Here is an 18,454-nt window from a genome sequence, read left to right as displayed (position 1 = left end):
TCGCCAGTACATTTCTTAACAAACACCGATGTGATTATGCAGAGCATCTAATGTGAATGTATATCGTCGCAGATTTGGTCTGTTCTTGATGATTTGTTTTAATTTTTTGGTGAGATTATATATTTTTGCCTCATACGTATGAGTCTTTTCCCTCTTCATCTATATAAGGGCAGTAACTCTTACTCCCTTTATTAGAGTTATTTCCCCTTTAGCTTTTGATCGCTATAACAATAACAATATAAGTAAAATTCATAGTTACATCAATCATGATTATGTTTGGGTCGGTTAACAGTTCGCAAGCAATATTCGCTCTTTTCATTTCACCGCCTGATAAACCACGGTTTATCGTGGTGCCCATAACTGCAAGAAGAGAGAAAAATGCATAAATTATTTCAAACAACTCAAACCAATACCCAAAAATCTTTTTTATAAAATCAATTCTTGAAATGAGTGCAAAAGTTGCATCATGGTCATTATGAATATGGTAGTAAGCTTTGGAATCGACTATAGATTTCAATTTTTTCTTTTTACTTGGGAATCACCATTTATCGAGGCCCGAAGGCCACTCGAGGATAAGGGTTAGTGAATGTAAGGTGGTAGTGTAGTAATTGTTAATGGTGTAGATTGGGTAAAATTTGGATTATTAAAGGGACGGCTTAACAACTTGTTTACATTATACTTGAAAGCTACCATGTTGTAATCAGCCGGGAAGCAGGCCAGCGGAACAGTGTTCCACAGGTGGGTAATTCTAGAAAAGAAGCTTTGTTCATGGAATCTGTGTTTAGATTTAAGCACAAATACAGAGTGAGGGAAATTGTTGCTAGTGATTGTAGCTAGTCGGGTGTCTTTTTGCAAAAGTTTAGATAGATTGGAGTTCAGTCAAGCACTTGACATAAAAATAATAATAGAGCAGAGACAGGCTTACAGCATCTCTTCTGTGGGAAAGAGGTTACCGAGAAGAGATATGGGCATCATCTACTAGGTTTTGAAACCAGTTTTGAACTTTACCAAGGCAAAAAAAGGTGCGCCAAGCAGCTTCTGCCCAGATGTGGCAACTGTACTTTATTTTAGGACGTACTTGGTTCCTATATAGATAGAGGATTACATTGGCAGTGAGATACTTACTGGGGCAGTAGAATGATTCAACCATTTTTCCAGCAATCTTGGCAACAGATTTGATGCATGTGTTTCATTTCAGATCAAGAGTGAAGGTCACTCCCAGAAGCTTGTCAAGACATGGAACTTCTCAAAGATGAGAGCCATTCATTTCAATTGAGGCCAGATGGGAGTCAGAGCAATTATGATGAAAAAAAGAGAAGCTTGGTTTTAGATGCATTAAAATTAACCAGCCACCTTTTTCCCCATTACACCATGTACTCAAGATCATAAGCAAGAGAATCAGAAAAATATTGCTCATTACTGGCCTTTGAAATGCTGCCAAAGATTGTGGCATCATCTGCATGAATGATTAAGAATGTGATTTCGGACATCATTGATGAAAATCAAGAAGAGAGTTGGGCTTAGGATTGATTGCCTGCATTCGGTGCATTAGAAGGAAGGTTCATATGTGTCTCTGCAGTGATTTATTCCACAATACATTGTAGTCTATATTGCACTGTAGAGAACCTACTGTTGATTTTATAAAATTATTTTTACCCAACGGCTTGAATTTAAGTTTCAAATGCAAAAGTCAAGTATCCTGGTTCAATTGTGTTCTAAACAGAAACATTCATTTCAAATGTGCCCCTGTCATATCAAAGAACCTACTGTTGATTTTGTATGCCAGGCTTTTCTGCTTGTATTTTAATAAAACTTCTCAAATGCACTTGTGATGTTCGGCTGTATAAGCTATTAACTTTGGTCAAAATCACCCGTCCTTCTTTCATCAGATTTTTTTTTGGTTATCGATACTTATCGAAAACATTCTGATACAAAAACCTATCTAAGAACACAGCCAGGCACATAAAGAACATTTATGTGAAGTTAAAAAAAAAAATTGGCTCAGCTGTTTCAGAGCCGTTTCACAGTCCATAGAGAATGAACTCACACCCACACAGAAAGTGCCTTTTCTATAATAGTAGAGGTAGGAATACATAGATATGAAATAAATGACATTAATAATGAAGAGTGCTGTCAGAATGTCTTGATAGATCTAGGCAAGATAATATTGATTATTTTCTCTTGCTGATGAATTGGACAATCACTCAGTTAAGAGTGAGTAGTAGAATTCCGAGGTTTGCAGCAGTTTGACGCTGATTAAGTGCACTATCATTTAAACCTATAATATTAATATGACTCCTATGAAAGTCTAGGAATTGTATGACTCAGATCACACTTAAATATATAGATATAAGAGGCACTAGCAGGGGTGTCTAGTTGTAAAATATGCTTAAATAGGATATTTTAATTTACATAGATTTCATATTTATTATCATAGAGTTAATTATTTCATATTATATTGTACCTAATACATAGTCATGATGTCAAAAGTAAAAACAAAAATATGATTGGAGTGCCATCAGCTAGAATCGAAACCGATAAAAAAACACTGCTTCATGTCTACAAATTAAGCAAAGACTGACGACAATGTTTTTGATAGACAAGATGCAAGCAAGGGCGGTCGGACGGTTCACAGAGTTTTATAATTATATAGATATTGATATCTGAAACACAAAAAGTGTCAATCAGTATAAAATATCATTGTTTTTCGAACTTTTACTGCTGCTTTGTACAGCTTTGGATACTGACCAATCGACCAATGGCAAATGAAGCAGAAACTTTAAACATGAATGATTTTTGAGGTGTCTATTTGTTTCTTTCATGTATGTATACTATATACAGCATAAATACATTGATATACCAATTCCTGTTAGATCATCAAAGTTAAGCAACAGTGAGCCTAGTCAGTATTAAAATGAGTAACCATCTGGGAATGCTGAGTGCTTCACGTGCTCTACATTTATCTCGGCATAGTTTTCGGTTATCCTGGATTTCTCTTTGTTACTGAAATCAAGAGAGGTGTGGTTGGAGATTGTGCGACCCTTGCTTCACAATTACATGACCAGTCACCCTTACAGGAGGGGGAGTATTCGTTGTCTTTCAAGACCGAACGGAGGACATGCATCGATGTGCATGCATATGTACAGTCGATGACCAAGAAGTGCATGTAACAATAATTTACATACGATTCAGTTTTTTAGTGAATGTGAGTTCAAATATTGCTTTGCTCTTAATATGAAGAAAAGATTGAAGCTTGCTTTATTTGGATCTAAGAAGAAACTACTTAATGCAGTGGTTCCCAACCACTGTGCTCCGGCACACTAATGTGTCACAGAATGATTACTGGTGTGCAGTGTAGATAGAATAGCTATAAGCCATTTAATTTAATTTTGTTTAATAAAAACATTTAATTTCTTTATCAGGATGACACTGCTCGATTCCAACTCTAAGTAAAAAAAAAAAGAAATCAAAATCTTACTGCAATTCTTATGTGAACTGGAAATGCCTTACCCAAACAACAAATAAAAATAAAAACGTGAAAGACTTAAAAATAGTGAAATAGAGTTAAGAGTGTGTTTCTCTCACATTCGCCCATATATTGCAGCAGTAGTTAAAAAACACCAGGCACAACTGTTCCACTGACATTCACCATACCAGATATTGAATACAGTATATATTGATTTATGTGAACAGAATTTCTCATTATACAATCTTTTTTTTTTATTTTATTGCAAAAAGGCTTTATGAATAAAAAATAGTAATTTGTTATGATAGGTCTACCACAAAAATTTAAATAAACTCAATAGTGTGCCGCTATGTAAGAAAGGTTGGAAAGCACTGCCTAATGAAAGGATCCTTGAGGACAGGATGAATCTCTTCTTTTTTTGAACTTCACATTGGATTCACCATTGCCGGAATAAAGAAAAAATACAATGCATTCTGTTAAAATCATTATTGTTTAGCGAATCATTTATTGCTGTCTTTTATACTTGGATTTGTTAAATTGTTAACTTTGCTTGAAACAGTTTTTTGTCCTCAATACTAACTGAAAAGGACCATAGGATTATCTCCCTTTAACTGATACATTGATACATACACTCTCTATAAAGACATTTACCACTATGTGTATGTTGACAAACACACTTTACCTGAGATGTAAAGTTTCTCCTTTCTATTTAAAACACACACACACACACACACACACACACACACACACACACACACACACACACACACACACACACACACACACACACACACACTTTGTTGAAAATAAATTCTCAGGGAAAACATCATAATCGATCATTATCATACCTAGAAAATGGTTTCATTAGTTTTTCCCAAAATGATTTTTCAGAAATAACTAGTGCGTCTCTCAGGGTGATACTCCCCCCTCCCCCATACACACACACTCCCAAATGGGTAAAAATATAAATTCTTTTGGCAAGTAGCTAAAATTCTGTTCATTAAATTTCGCTCAAAATCTTCAATATGTTCAGACCAATGGTTATTTACGTGAATCAAAAGCGTTAATTTCAGATGAGTTACTTCCCTTGAATGAGTGTAAAGGAGTGGGTATTTATTTGCTCCCCCACCGAGCAAATTAGGCACAAGGCCAATTTTTAATGTGAGGAGTGAAGGGAGGGGGAAGGGAAAAAGGGGACCAGCTCCCAAGAGGTGGGAAATGGGAGCTGGTTAAAGGTCAGGTATGTGGGGTTGCCCCCACATCTGGTCTTTGCTTGCAGTATTTGTCGGAAAGATACTACACTTTGATCTTGTCGCCCGGGGGCCCCGGAGGGCAAAGGAGTGAAGACTAAAGCAGACATGATGGTTGCTCAGAATATGAAGTGGACGAGTGAATATGTGTAGAAATTATTAACATCAAACGGTGACATTTCAAAGTAGAGAGCAAGCACATCTCTTTTCAAAAGAATGAGAAGAAAACTAACAAGTTCTAACACTTGGCAACCAATTTTGCTACCCACCCTCTCCTTCTAAACGGTTGGGTCATTCTTTCAAACTTCATGGCACCAAAATAGCTTAAAAGAAAGAATCCAATACCGGTGCAAAGACGTGAAAAAGCTTATTGTAAGATGAGGAGGACGAGGTGGTGGTGGTGGTGGTGGTGGTGATAGTTCTTCTCTTCTTTCATGACAGTTATCTGGCTTATTGTTGGTTTACCAAAAACAATCACTCTCTCTACTCCTCTATTTTCTTAGGTTTTATATCCTCTCTCCTCCATCCCATAATTTCTCCCTTCCCTAATGCAATTCTGCCTATTTTAAAGCTTTCATAAAAAGAAAATACCTATCACCACTTCCTCTTGCCCACAATGGTTTCTTGTCTTTCTCATTCATTTAAACCACAATGAGAGTCCAATACGACCCAAGATGGAGTAATGTGGTCACTCAGAGTACTCTTCCCTGCCTTGACAGAGTACAAAACAGATTTTGAAGTTTCTTGAGTAATGTTCTCTTCTCTTCTCTAGAGCATCTTTCTTACAGAAAAGATATTGCTAGTCTTTCTTTGGTCTTTCAGTATTTTTATGGCAAGTGTTTGACAGCGCTTCAATCCATAGTTTCCCCCTGAGTAAAACATTCATAAAGAACAAACCCATCTAGATACAACCACTGCTAATAATTTCCCTTGAAAGAAAACAGAACTTCCATGAACAAAGTTTATTTCTTTTTAAAACTCCCATTTGGGGGAACACAGTATCATAGGTTTGTTCTTCATTAACTATAAAATTACCATCGGAATCCAATTTCAGCAAATTTTTGTCAACCTGTTCTCTTGAATCCTCGATTTCTGACCAGGTGCAATGAACATTGCATTCCCCTCAATGTTTCAGCTGATAAACTCAATAACCCTTATCCTTGAGGTGCCTTTCAGCCTTTATAAGTGCCAACTCATTAATAAAAAACATCTATTAAACTGCTAAAAACAAATATTATATTTTTTTAAACCAATAATGTACAGTTTAAAATTAATACAATTGTCAAATTTATAAAAGTTTGTTTTTTCATTGTAAAATATTCAATAATTATTAATTATATACATATATCAAATATTCTATAATAATTAATTATATACATAAAGTATTCAATAATAATTAATTATATAAATATATCGAATATTCTATAATAATTAATATAAATACATCAAATATTCAATAATAATCAGTTATATACATATATCAAATATTCAATATTAATAAATTATATACATATATACAAATATTCTATAATATAAATTATATACATATATTAAAATATTCAATAATAATAAATTATATACATATATCAAATATTCAATAATATATATACATATATCAAATATTCTATGATAATAAATTACATACATATATCAAATATTCTATGATAATAAATTATATACATATATCAAATATTCTATGATAATAAATTATATACATAGATCAAATATTCTATAATAATAAATTTATATTATATATATATAGCAAATATTCTATAATAATTTATTATATACATATATCAAACATTCTTTAATAATTTATTATAGCAAATTGATTCCTTATTTTTCTAACGATCAGTTCCTGCTTTTAGTAATTTAAATGCCCCACGTTTGATCTAATTATGCAGATATGCTGACAATTAATTATCATCGTATCATGTTATTCAGTTTAATTTCCATTCTACATGTTCCTTGGACAATTTTTTAAAATTGACTTCCTAAATAACTTATTTCTGGCCAGGTCTTTAATTATCTCTCTTTCTCTTCCGTCCATGCTTATCACTTTTTCCCATTATTTTTCTTAGAGATTTTTCCCAACTATCTAAAACTGTTCTACATCTACTAAACCTCAAGCTCTCATCCATTCTTTCAACGTGACCATACCAACAAAGTCTCTTGTTTAGCACACATATGCCTATACTGTCCATATTTAATCGTCCTTTGATCAAATCTAATCCTGTCTATAAGACTCACATTGCACACACAATGTAGCATTATAACTGTTCTCCATCCAACACATACCCTCAATCCTTTCAGACCAGGTTTCACTTTCATATGTTATCATGCTTGTCTTGAATAATCAACAATGGTAATGCTCTGCTATAACGAGACCGATACTGCACCAACCACACCGGGTGTCCTTAACCTCATTGGATTCCACCCGATATGACAGGTGTTCTTTCGATCATACATTGTCCCGTCACAAGTTGGCCTGTTGATAATCTTCACCCACTGTGTTTTCATGGTGGGGCGCTTTGCCTCTCGATCGAATCGTCTCCTACCCTGTGTAGGTAGTCTCCGGGTACATCAATCACTCCGCTGGTCCTTGCGGATTGCTGCAAAATGAAGAGTCCTCACCACAAACAAACACAACTCCGGTTTATAACAATAACAAACTATTTATTAATTTCATTACTTCGTAACAGCTACTGTCTAAATTGAGGTGACTGACTATAGCAGTGAAACAATGTAAGACCAGACCAGTAAAGTCACAAATTTCCCATTAACACAGGCTAGTTAACATCATAACATCAGGCCCTGAGGGCTTCCAAATCGGGAGCGCTTGACCAGCCCAGCCGTTCAGTTTGCTGGCTACGACTCTACTCTTTTTAGAATTCCCTTTTCTAAAAATTCAACCCCTTTTCCCCACCTCTTCTTCAGAGAGTGGTTACAAACACTTTTCTTTCTTCCTCTTAGAGCTTACCCTTCATCTTGTCCACTCAACACCCCTCTCTCTCTGTTCCCCTAATTTCTACTCCTCCTCTTCAAACTTTTCTCTACCAAATTTTAACCCTCATTTGCACAGAGGTTTTTACTTATTATCAAATTAGGAGTGATTAGTCATTCCAGGTCGAACAATGCTTGGCGGCGATCCTTACCCTTGACCCCCCATTCTAAGTTGTCAGCCTTAATCAGCTAAGGATCTCTGGATCTCTTCATACCTCTCAACAGAGGTTTTAAAAACAACCTTTCATGTTAATAGATATATAACAACAATGAGATAAAAACAATTATTATTTGTTTTTCCTCTATCTGACAAAATCCCATGGACATTTCTGTTTTGTCCCAATCAGACATCAACATCCCCTCTTCTGCCCTCTCTTCCTCTATCCCGTCCGGTCAAACACCCCCTCTCACCTCAATATGCACCTCGCTGCATGCATTCATGACACCAATAGTGTTATACTGCTTGTTAGTAATGACAGAATTTCCCTTTGAAACCATTTAAGCACAGAAATGTGATTGCAAGAGTTGGAGGACATAATTCCAGGGAAATTCTGCCATTACCAACCAACAGAGCATTTCCAAGTGATGACCCAGAGAAAAGTCTATCAGGCAAAGTGTGTAGAAACGAAACCTGGCAAATAAGGATTGAGGACATGTGTTTCATGGATAGAAATGATATGATACGATGGATGTGTAATGTGAGTGATAAAGACAAGTTTAGATCTGATGATCTCAGAAGAAAATGAAATCTGGACAGGATGATTAAATGCCTTAAAAATTGGTACAAACCTCTTTTTGTGCAGCCTGTAGCGTCCAGTGCAGACAAAAAAAATGAAGAATAGAAATAAAAAAGGTTGCTGCTTCTCTTTATATGCTTGTGATCTTGTCACCTCCATATGTAAATGAGGTGCTTTTGGTTTAAATATAAAGCCTGACTTTTTAGAAACACACTTGATTTAGATTTAGACATTGGAGTAGCAAATTTTGACAACAGTGTGTCGAGTTTTGGAGTTGCAAGTTTTGACAGGAGAAAAATGTTGAGCTTTGGAATAGTGAATTTTAACAGCAGTGTGTCAAATTTAATCCTGGAAATTGTTAGTTGGAAGTGCAGTATAGTTAACAATCCATTGGAGCTTGTGTAAAATAGTTAACACTTTATTATTTAACACAGACAGTATAGGGGGATGTGTGCAGAACAGGAAACTTTGTTGGTATGGTCACGTTGAAAGAATGGATAAGAGTTTTGGGGTTAGTATATGTAGAATAATTAAAATAGTTGAGTCAGTTTGCAGAGGAAAAAAAAACTTGGAGGAAGTGAGAGAAATGGATTTGAGAGGAAGTGAGATATGCTCGCATGTAAAAAAAAATGGGCGTTAAACAAAATATGAAAATAGAAAAACATTAAAAAGATAAGGGAGAAAAGATTTGATACTTGTATCTAAACATTTTTCCATTTCCATCACAGCCACAATGTTGTCAATTCTCTTCTTTTTCTGTTCCATTGGCATTTTCTCTGGCAACTGAATCATAGCCATAAACTGGAAGGAAGCAAAAAAAAATTTTAAATAAAAAAACAATACAAAAATTCAAATTTCTATGGCTATTTATTTTTTATCCAATGCCTCAAATTAGTTTATGTTAGCATATAGACCCTCCATCAAAAGAAATTGTGCTTCGCCAGTGTTTATATATATATATATATATATATATATATATATATATATATATATAAAAAGTAGAATTTTCTTTATTTAGATTAACTTTACTGGCTACATATGTGCATACATGTTTCAGTTTTGATTTCTTTCAAAGTCCATATATATATATATATATATATATATAGGGATTTGGAAAGAAATCACGACATATATATACACACACACACACACATATATATATATCTAGTGTTTCCTTTTCAGATTAAATATGTTTTTAACTCATTTCAAAGTGATTTTTAACATGTTTTATTAACTGTTTGCTCGTATTATAAGCTCTATTTCCTATTTGGTTTTATCGAGCTTTTACATCTGGCTGAGACAATTTTATAAATATTATTTCTTTAATATTTATAATCTACTTTAATTTTACCATCTTGGATCATTTTGGTAAATTTAATTGTAATTTTTATTTTTATATATATATATATATTATGAGAAAAGAAAAATAGAGAAAGATAAAGAGGGGGAAGAGAGTGATTAATAACGACTCCTCCTCATCAAAACTTACATAGAGCATTTCCCTGAAGGTCAGTTTGGACGGAAAAATGTCTTTCTGCAAAACATAGGCAATTTGTCGTCTGGAACTTTTTGTCACTTTGTTGTTATTGACCTTAATTGAACCTTGAGTCATACGTTGTCGGCCTGATATCGTATTCAGGAGGGTCGTTTTCCCAGAACCTGTAATAAACAACACAATGAAGAGAGAAAGAATAAGACATATACTTAATCGAATGGAAACATTTGGGAGGGGGGGGGAGTGAATAATCATTTAGCAAATAGACGTACAAGTGTTGATCAACAAAAATCTGTACATGTTCGATGTTTGTTTCCAGTTTTGCTTCTGCTGATTATTGTTAAGCATCGTTCATTAATTCATTTAAATCAGATGTTTTTTGTTGACATATGTCCCCCACCTTTCCCCCCCCCCCCGATATCTTTCTATTAAGAATTCTTTCTATAAGGATATCAGTTACCTATGAGAGGGACCACGTGAAGGTTGCCAACATCCCTAAGTGAAAATGTTTCTGTTGAACAAATTGGATTCAAACTTAGCACACACAGGTTATCAGTTCGTGTAGTTAACCAATAAGCTACTGTCACCTCCCTGCTTCTGCTGTTTTGCTGACAATTTTATAAATTATCTCCCATTTGTACAGCCATCTATCTAACCAGCCAATACTAAGCACAGTAACTGACATTCCTTCTTCTTGACTAGAGACTGGCATTTTTTTTTATTTGACTCAGGGCAAACACTGTCCTTTTCAGGATAAATCACTCACTACAAATTGTGTAGTTCTACCTGTCTTTTTCAGGACAACCTACAATCTAATGTGCCACTCATTCTTTCCAGGACAACTCCACTTTCCACTAGTACTCATCCAACCTTGGTGTGGTGCTTATAAACATCAATTGAGGAGTAGAACCAGACTTACCAGTATACCACTTCATTTCAACCACTAATGCTGAAATAACCAAGCATTTCATGTTAACCCTTCCTGCGATGCCGGCAATTGAAACAAGCTGTCATTTACCTTTTATCTTTACGTTCTAATAAACTTGGTCTTTGTTATTTACAAATTTTAAGCCTGCATTTTTCATCTTGCTTTGTTATATTTATCTTGTGTTTCTAAAAATTGTACAACCAATTACTATTATCTGCCACCCCGACTCAGCAACATATGTACAAGTGTTGAAAAAAAAACTGTACATTTTAATATGGCAATGTATGGTTTGTTTATAGTTTTTTTTTTGTTGTTTCTTTTTTTCCAAGGTGAAAATTTATTACCATATTCACAGACAACAAAAGAGACATGTTAAAAGCATTTGTAACATCCTTCTTTTAACACTTCTCTATCCCCCATCTCCACTAACTCCCTTCCCCAGACAAGAAGAACATACCCTTCCTATACTGAGAACAGATACTACACTTTGGTCCTAGCACAAAGGCCAATTTATTTAGTCAAACAAAAAAAATCATAAAATTTCCATTTAACTTAGGCATTAAACCCTGTTTGGTTTTGAGGGAGATAGAGGGAGGGGGTCATTCTTTTTGACAACATAACTTTTGTTTACTCTAAACTAAACATTATCACCAAAATACCACATTTACTCTATGGTTTTACACCTACTTAAAAAATCCTCAACGGTTTCAATAAAAGAAATATACATGAGAAATGATAGGAAGTGGAACAATCTACAAACAACCAAAAAGAGAAAAATAAACACCCAAACAAAATGATAATGGGGCAGGCCTCCCCCACCTTTTGTTAAGTGTCAGACTGCTCACTTTTTTACAGGTCAACTGGAAACAAGCAGGTCAATCTCTAAATGGGAGTGGAGACATCAACAAGAAAAAGATTGGGATGGAATATGGGGATGGATGGGTGTTCTCCAAGATAGAAACAACATTTTGAGGTGACCAAGGGCAAAATATATAAGGAACAGGCATCTTTGGAAGCTCTCTAGTACCAAAAAATAAAACTGGACTTCGGCTGATTTATTCTACTAGCTAAGAGTAGTTTTAATTAAATTCTAAGTGATGAGTTCCTTAGAACCCAGGACTGTTTGTGCCATGCTTAGGAAGGGAATATGTATTCGTACCTGACTCCTTAATAAATGTAGAAGCTAGTGTCATGCACCTACCTTCTATCGAACTCCATATAATGTAATCTTTTCCAATCATATCTGATCTTTACTTTAAGCTAATGCTTAAAGTGTATTTTAGTTTGTGCTTCAACACCATTGAACACAATCCTGATAATACTAAATCTCAATGTCCTATCATAGTCTTTTTCACTCGTTCCTTTTTACACTAATTTTCATATTGACACTGACCGTCCCCATCTCTACCGTTTTTTTATCTAGCACATTTACGATGCTGGTCTTCTTTTCTGGAATCGATATTTTATTTTCTATGCCTATCATCATGCCTGCAACCTAAGAGCCGACCTGAAGCATCTGCCTGTTACAATGAAACATCAGTACCAATATTCAGCAGTACACAGCGTAAAGATGAAGGAAGCAGAAAGACAAAGCAAGCGCTGTCTGAAGAGGAATAAGCACTATCCAGACCTCGTCTGGAAAGACATGGAGAGTACTGGCTTCTTGATTAGACTAATATTCTAGAAGTCAATGGTAACTGATAGTTGTGATAATGCAAAATGATTTGTAATGGTGATTGAAAAAAAAAGAATCACTAAGACTCCAGGGAACCTTACCTGTTTTTTTGCCAGCAACAACTTTCTTTTCTCTCTCCATGTGGAATTTCCATGGATAGAGTTTTTTTTTTTGCAAAGGCTTACGTCGTACATATTACTCTGAGACTGTTTCCCTGGTGATTATAAGTTGATTATCTTTAAATCCAACGTCAACAAATTCTTGTCATTAATCAACCCATAAATAATCAAATTCAGTTCCTATCATTTATCAATTTTAATACTCCCATAGTGTTCTTCATCTAATGGCTGACAATCATTCCATCTCATTAACTCTTATCCTCAAATGGTTCTTAGCCTTGATAAGTGGTAACCCAATAGTAAAAAAAAAAAAAAAGACTTGTGTCTAATTGAGAGTTCATCATTCAAACTCCTAATATTCATAGATAACATGAATTGGAAAATACAACTTTGTTATATATGGGTCGTGGAATTGCATTCATCTGCAAAAAATCTAGCTGATTTGCATATTCTTTTAAACATTCATTTTAATTAATTCCCTATTAGTTTTTTTTTTTTTTCTCATGGGATAATCATTTTTAGTTTACTATTACGTATAATTATATTCATGCAGATATTCTACATGATTTATACTTATGTAATATTTGTGTTGAAAGGTTATAGTAAACACAAACCTCTTTCTATATATTTATGTATGTGTATATATATTTGTTTAAAAAATTTTGCTTTCCAAACTCCTCTATCAGTTTTTGGTCTACAGACATGAAACTTAATATAGAGAGTATTCGAACCCATGCAAAACTTTATATTTGGGTTTTAGCCGGGGAAAATCGGTGCAAAAGTGTAAAAATTAAAAAAAATGGAATGTGCCAGGTGAAGGTGAAATGATGGCATTACGAATATGCATGCATAACATCATGTTTTAATTTTTAACCTTGTAGCAAACATGTCTCCATAGTTCAGGCATTAACATCAAAAGAAAAAGTAAATCATAAGCTAGACATTTTGGTTTTGATTCTCAGTGGTGGCGCATGAGTAATTTTTTTTTTAACTCTTTAAATCATTACTATATATTTGGTTCAATATAATATAATAATAAATACGAAATCTGCATTAATCAAAATATCATATTTATTCATATTTTATGACCTGACAATGCCGGATGGCTTGCTAGTAGTGTCTATAAAAGCGAAACACAGCAATTCAGAAATGGCAAGATTTCTAAAATGTGCCAATGATGGTGTAGTTAGCAATGAAGGGCACATCATGCCTCCTGATTTTTTTGACAAGGTCTTAGATATGTCGAGACTCTTCAAACCATTGTTAAGCCTTAGATAGACACCATAGGTACTGAAAGGGCCTACATCTTCCAATAAGATTCAGCACCATTCCATAAAGCTCTCAAAACTCAGGATTGGATGGTCAAGAATTTTTATAATCATGTCACAAGTTATGGCCTCTTAACTCACAAGACCTTAATCCTTTTGATTATTACGTGTGGGGCACCATTGAAAAGGAATTTAATAAACATCCTTATAACAACAACTCATCATGATGGAAGCAATAGCCCAAGCAATGGAGAACATAAATAAAGACCACTTGATCAAAGTTTGCAGTTGCTTTCGAACTCAAATTGAGTCGGTGATAAAAAGGATATATATAGAATGAAACGTAGATTAATATTATGGCTAAATACAGACCAATAAACATGATGATTAAAAAATAAAAAATGAAAATAAAGGTTAGCTAACCAGGTTTCGTTCCTCGCTCAACAGAGCTAAATCGACGAAATTACGATAAAAAAAAAAGAAAAAGTCATGAATATGGCGAAGGAGTAAAAAAAAAAAAAAAATAAAATAAGCGGGGTGAAAAAATTTCATAGAAACCAAATTAAGTCCTAAAAGATTTTCTTTTTGCTTGCAAAGAGAAGGTCTCAAAGACTTAATAAAAATAGTTTCTAGAATTTTTAGATGAAAGGGTGAGTGCGACTTACCCAAGATCATAAACATGTCAGCATTGAAATTTGTGGGTGCTCGCAAATCGAAGAACCATACGTATTACTCAGAACATCCGAAGGTGAAAAATTTGCATATCGAATCTTTGATGGTACGTGTTGTTTCAAACAAAATATTTATTTGTTTTGTTACAAGAAATTGTAAATTTAAACATTTTTCATTTTCTGTTTTTATTTTCCCAAAAGTATTTAACTCTTTGTGATCTGATTTATCGTGTAGATGATTTTAAAAAATATTTATTGTTAATTTTAGTTTAAAAGTAATGATACTATGATTGTCTTCAAACTAGAAAAAATATGAAGTTCAATAATTAAACTATCACTGAGAATTTTTACATTTCATAAATTTACCTTGATTATTATTCATAGTGCTTGAAAAAAGTGTGTTTATGACAACAAACGAAATCCTCCACTCTCTGAGGTAGATGGCGGCATACGGGATGTAAGCAATAGACAGTTCAGTTGCAATCTGGAGGTATCTGACATTTACCCAGATACTGAACTAATACGTACAAAGCATGTTTGAATCAATTCCCACTTTATTTATTCCGTTATATACATTTATTTACGATCGAATTAGTTCAACCTTTTGTTTTTGCTCCGCTTTTATTTCCTCTTTCTTCCCTCGCATGCCTTCACCTTAGGCACCGGCTTCGTCATTTGCATACATGCCATGCTGCTGCTGCTGCTATACACTTGTTACCAACTTTGTTACAAATGTAAATACATAAAATTTTATAGTGATACATAAAATAAAAAAATATATGGTAAGACACGCACATGGATCGTATTTCTATAGGAAATAACATCATAATATTCATAACATTTATAATAATTTAACTTAGTTTTTCATTGGATAAAATTTTATCGTGAAAACTACAATATCTCAAGCCTATCGTAAATAAAAAATCTTATCAGATATTTAACTATATCTGTCTGTCGTTCTAAATTTTTCAAACTGCATAAAGGGTTGAGGTGTCCTCAGATTTCTTACACACACTGTAAGTCCTATACTGTCAACCAAACTCCAATCACTGTTCCATCACCCCAATGTTGCATACCTGTGCTTGTATTACAAGTACCTTAACGGAATGTGCTCTAACGAACTAGTAGCACTGATACGCCTTTGACATAAATAATACCAACTAATCCGACAAGCAGCAAAATTCTACGCCTTCACTGTAGAGGTTACCCGACATTGATTTTATTGTAATTTTAATGTAATGTGAACAATCATCTCACTTCACTGTAGAGGTTACCCGACATTGGAAAGTTTTTTTTTTTCCAGATTTTGGAATTCTCTCCCTATAATATACTTCTCTGGCTGTACCAACATGCAGAAATTTTAATGTAATGTGAACAATCATCTCACTGCTCAACTCCCTACATAAGATGTTCCCGTGGGTATGGTACCTAATTCACAGTATGTAACGTTGCAGTTACAAACAAAAAAAGGAAAGAAAGAAAAATCCAGGTCGGCATTTTTTTTTCTTTTTTAACAAAACGTTTTTATTACCTTTACTTTCAACACCATTCAAGAAATCTCTCACTGCCACCTGTCCATTGTAGCCTGGCACACGTTTCTCTTTCTTCCGACCACAAGCTAGGCACAGCCAGCCCATTCTCACCTTCAACTTTACATGTCACTTTTCTTTGGCACGCACTTACCTTCTGCCCAAAGCACATGGTGTATTTTTTCTCCTTTTTTTCCTTTTTCTTCTCACACACAATTCCTAATTTGCATATCCGTTCTTTTGGCTATTGCTGCTGCTGCTAATCTCTTCGCACACCAGCTATCCTTTGCTGCTGTCAATACTTTCCTACATGCTCATATGCACTATGTTACACTTACTTTTCAGTGGCAATTTGACTTATTTGGGATTAGCCTGGGTGCCCGGCGTTGCGCGGGTGTTTGGAGGTGTTGAGTAAAAAAAAAAATAAATAAAAAAGTGGTAGTACGCAGGCAGGCAGGCTCGAACCTGTATCATGAAGGAGGAAAAGAATGTGACAAAAAAAAAAAAAAAAAAAACACGTCCATCGCCAAACCGGAAGTGGTGAAGGTTTGAATTAAGGCTAGTCAATTGGAAAGAAGGGATGACTTTCGAAAATATCAGCAAAAAAAGCGACCCCTCCTTGTAGAAAAGTGCACAGTTGAGGGTGGAGGAATTAATGTTTTTAGCCAATTTTTTTATATTTATTGTCCGAAGGGTCGAGGTTTAAAAAGGTACACGTCTGCCGAAAGTTTTAGGCAAACATACAAACATTCATACATACATACATTTACACAGACAAGTGAGATTTATATTATAGATGAATATGAGTGAAAAAAAAAATGTAACAAATTATCATGAGTGAATAAATGCAATTGTATTAAGAAAATTTGGATGAGGATGCAAAACAACAGATATTCTTTCATCATCGTTAGCGTCATTGTTGTCATCATCCGCAGAAAAGAAATCTAATATCTACTGAGCTTGTGAGAGCATGTTTGCAAGGGAAATAATAATAATAATAATAATAATAATAATAATAATAATAATAATAATAATAATAATCCGTTTCTCTCAAGAAAAAAAGAAACGAGAACGTCTCCTTTCCCAATCTAGAAATGAATATTTGAATTGGGGAGAAGGATTTCTAAACAAAAGGATATTTCTGTGTAAAGACATGGGTCTTTAGAAACTGTCCTGCAATTGTGAGTCAAGTGTGTGGGGGTGGGGGTGGGTTATTTTCTTAGATAACAAAAATGATAAACCACTTCACTAATTATTTGTAATAATAAAAACGAATTCTTTTTTTTTTTTACAAAGAGATGCATTCAAAACTTTCTTTTTGTTTGGTTTAGTCTGGTTTGTCTGGTTTACGGCATATCAACACTTTTGTGGAGTCATTTAATTCTGGTCTTTTGACATCAGGCTGGCACTAAGCTATAATATCTTTTTCTTTTTTTTATTAAGCCATGGTCATAAAGCCGTTAGCAATAGAATAATATCAATGGCTACTAAGTTAATAAGGGAATACATAAAACGTAGGAACATCACGATAGTTAACAATACAGAACTCTAAAAACATGTAAGAAAGAAGTCACATTTCATCTTTATAGAAAACTAGCCTGAGTGCCCGGCGTTGCCCAGGTGTAGAGCAAAAAAAAAAAGTAGTAGTAGTAGGCAGGCAGGCTTGAATCCGTGATGCGAAGGCAGAAAAGAAAGTTAAACCTGACATCTTACCACTACGCTATGACATGACAGGAAGTAAAAAGCGTTCAAATTTAGTGATGTCAATCAAAAAGTTGACTTGCAGAAGTGAATGAGTCACGCATGCGCAGAAATGAACATCTGGCTTTCGGCCATTTTATTTACTTGTTTCCCAACAATGTTGGGGAAAGCCAGCTCCCCTCAAAAAAGGGGGAGCTCTAACAGTGTCCAAATGAATAGCAATTGTCTGATATGAAGGGTTTCCTCCACGTTGCTCAAAGCTGATTGCCTTTCTAGACGTCCCGGCTGGAAGACAAGGCAGTTTGATTTGCTTCAATCAGTTTCACTTTATTCATACGAGAAAGACGAACAAACACCAGGAACTAGGGATTTTCTTAAAAGTCGATCAAAATAAAAATAGAGATGATGTCTGTTCTCGAATCATAGATATTATAATCTAGGAAGTATAAGGAAAGTTCTCCAAAATAGTAACCGACGCGAGAAACCCCACCAAAAAAGCCTTTCGTGGACATACAAAAACGTGCGCATCCATTTTGCCTTTTAGATAATAGATGTGTGTGTGTGTGTGTGTGTGTGTGTGTGTGTGTGTGTGTGTGTAAATAAATAGTTAAA

General features: G+C 34.5%; 1 protein-coding gene across 4 annotated transcripts in view; it reads right to left on the bottom strand.

Annotated features, from left to right (window-relative positions):
- The window catches only part of LOC145293999 (uncharacterized), a 174,820-nt gene that overhangs the window by 65,084 nt on the left and 91,282 nt on the right, over nucleotides 1-18,454 (bottom strand). For all 4 annotated transcript variants that reach the window (XM_080140915.1, XM_080140912.1, XM_080140911.1 and 1 more), the window contains 3 exons: nucleotides 9,946-10,115; nucleotides 9,152-9,257; nucleotides 260-360 (listed from right to left, as the gene is read on the bottom strand). In XM_080140915.1, the coding sequence (XP_079997041.1) occupies nucleotides 260-360; nucleotides 9,152-9,257; nucleotides 9,946-10,115 (377 nt within the window). The remainder of the gene's footprint in view (nucleotides 1-259; nucleotides 361-9,151; nucleotides 9,258-9,945; nucleotides 10,116-18,454) is intronic.

The sequence above is a fragment of the Euprymna scolopes genome, chromosome 15 (assembly GCF_053919585.1).
Source record: "Euprymna scolopes isolate OS-2025 chromosome 15, ASM5391958v1, whole genome shotgun sequence".
NCBI classification, from domain to species: domain Eukaryota; kingdom Metazoa; phylum Mollusca; class Cephalopoda; order Sepiida; family Sepiolidae; genus Euprymna; species Euprymna scolopes.
Note: the sequence above shows the minus strand (reverse complement) of the source record. Positions and strands in the feature narration are given on the sequence as shown.